We start from the raw sequence: 2,452 nt of genomic DNA on the forward strand, positions 1-2,452 counted from the left end.
ATATATATATATATATATATATATATATATATACCGGAGTAAGCACATAAATGTGAAACAAGGTGGAAAATATATATATATATTATGTGTGTATACACACATGCACACTTGAGGCTGAAAAATAGCTATAAAAATTGTAACTAAATCACCTGCTCTCTTTACACCCCGCATTAATATATGTGCGTGTTTGTTTTTTATCATCTAAACCAGGTATATAGCTACGTCGTTCACCAACAGATATGTGGAAGTCTTGCCAGGATATCCACGAGACTTAGTCGCCATTATGCTCCAACGTGGTCGTGACCACGGGATCCCACGTTATACTGATTGGTTGAAATTTTGCAGCAGAAATTACGTCAATCCACATTCCTTACCTCACCACAGCATCGATATGAAGTATAAACTTTTGTCTTCCTATAAGTAAGTATACTGCATTTCCTGTATTTACGTAGTAGTTCAAAGTGTTAAACAGATTAGAGATTCACTATCAAGCATCTGTATAAAGCACCGATCTATTATAGGTGATAATTTCAGATGAAGTACATATTCCCAACTTCCGGATTGATAAGTAATTTGTCTTAATCGCATAAAGACACATCGAAATGTTTGAATCCAAACCTATGTATTTGTTGTCTCCTGTCTTATAGGTTTGACTATTTAACTTATAAACTATATCCACGAAGTCGACCGGAGATGGGGAAACTGTGGCCTTGTGAAGAAATAAGCATGGCCTTCTGAAAGAAGCACAACGTTTGAGGGGGAAAAATCACTATACTGCAATTGTTCTTGTTGATTCAATTTTATTTCAAGACTCTTTTCAACTAATGGTGAAATTTTATAAATACCAATTTGGAAGAAATTGCAGTCAAATTTCCCTCAAAGCACACGCTTTCGTCCTTACAAAAGCGGTACGTTAAATAATGTGGTATTGATCTCCTTAACATAGGACGAAATAATCAAGAACGGAATGAATTTGATCATAGGACTTCTCGATTAGTGCAGGTCCTAGGGTATGGACAGCAACATCGCAATCATACCGTCAGAACCAAATTAATCTGTCACAAAACAGAGGAAATCTCTTGAGTGGTACTGAGACGTTGCACTACAGTGCACGGGTATGTTGCAAATAGTATCTAGGTGTGTTGTAGACTTAAAAAATATAACTTCAGGCTTTAAAAAATTCACACAAATGTTTGGTCGTCTTGAAAATATATATTCATAATTTTGTTATACATAAGTATGATTAAGAAAACAAAGATAAACAATAGTTTTCTTTTTTTTTCCTAAATTTTTAAATTGAAAGCAATATTTTTTAACATACTGTATGAAGTGCGCCAGTCATTTGTTTTTTAACTTGATCTCCAGTGTGTGTGATCAAGTAACAATAAACATGATTGAGATAATACAATTGACGATTGTATTCAGTTCTAAATAAAAGCTATTCCTTTATTTTCCGTTGTTTGTTTTTTAACCTTCGCTATCCATTGGGGGTTAATTAAGAGCCCTATCAACTTTCTAAGATCTTTGTTAGGATTTAGTCACATGTAAGTGAACTGGAAGAATCCTGAACCGAAAAAGAAAGTCGGCATTGAACAGTTGTTGTTGCATTTGGTGCTTCTGTTATTGTTAGAAGCTTAATGGACCCAGAAGAGAGACGCCTCTATGCAGTCTAGTGGTGAGGTCTCCTTAAAACCACATCCTGCCATCTTAAAATTAAAAGAGAAAACAAAGGCAGGAAGCACACATATGGAGAAGTCGTAGATACACTTATCTGAAACACAAAATGACAGATGTTCACGTCATGAGTGGAACGTTTTCGATTCATCTTAAAGCCCGTTGGATGACGACAGCGACTATTATAGATCTATTCGATCACGCCTGTCTGTGGCAAAATGATTATTGCATAAAATAGAGCTCAATTCGATTAAGCTTGATCTGGGGTTAAGTAACAAAAGCATCACCAATCATTAGTCCACTTAAAAGAACTGAACCTCGTCTAATTAAAAATAACATAGAAAAAAACCCATAAGTATTTTCGGATCTTTTTTAAAACGGGGACCACATTTTTCATTAATGTTTTACGTAGTGTTTTTGGTACCGAAAGACTTTCAAACTTCGTATACTTATCTATTTTGTGTTATAGAACAGAAAAATATTTTTGTATTCGAATTTATTTCATGTAAAAAATTGTCTTATTTCGATAATTTCAACCAATCACTGACGTCCATTCAGCCGATATACATTAAGTACCGACTACATAAACAAACGATTCTTCGTTTTATTTGCTTTTTTCATTTTAAATTTGCTTTAACCCTAACCCTAACTCTAACCCTAACCCTAACCCTAACCCTAGGGTTAGGGTTAGGGTTAGAGTTAGGGTTAGGGTTAGGGTTAATTGTTTCAGAATCGTTTGTTTATGTAGTCGGCGCTTAATGTATATCGGCTGAATGGA

At 34.7% G+C, this 2,452-nt stretch overlaps 1 protein-coding gene across 1 annotated transcript in view; it reads left to right on the top strand.

Moving 5' to 3' along the window:
* LOC106868721 (myeloperoxidase) overlaps positions 1-2,452 on the top strand; it is a 27,162-nt gene that overhangs the window by 19,920 nt on the left and 4,790 nt on the right. Inside the window, exon 12 of the mRNA XM_014914113.2 lies at positions 211-420. Coding sequence (XP_014769599.1) covers positions 211-420 — 210 coding nt within the window. The remainder of the gene's footprint in view (positions 1-210; positions 421-2,452) is intronic.

The sequence above is a fragment of the Octopus bimaculoides genome, chromosome 20 (genome assembly GCF_001194135.2).
Source record: "Octopus bimaculoides isolate UCB-OBI-ISO-001 chromosome 20, ASM119413v2, whole genome shotgun sequence".
Taxonomy (NCBI): Eukaryota; Metazoa; Mollusca; class Cephalopoda; order Octopoda; family Octopodidae; genus Octopus; species Octopus bimaculoides.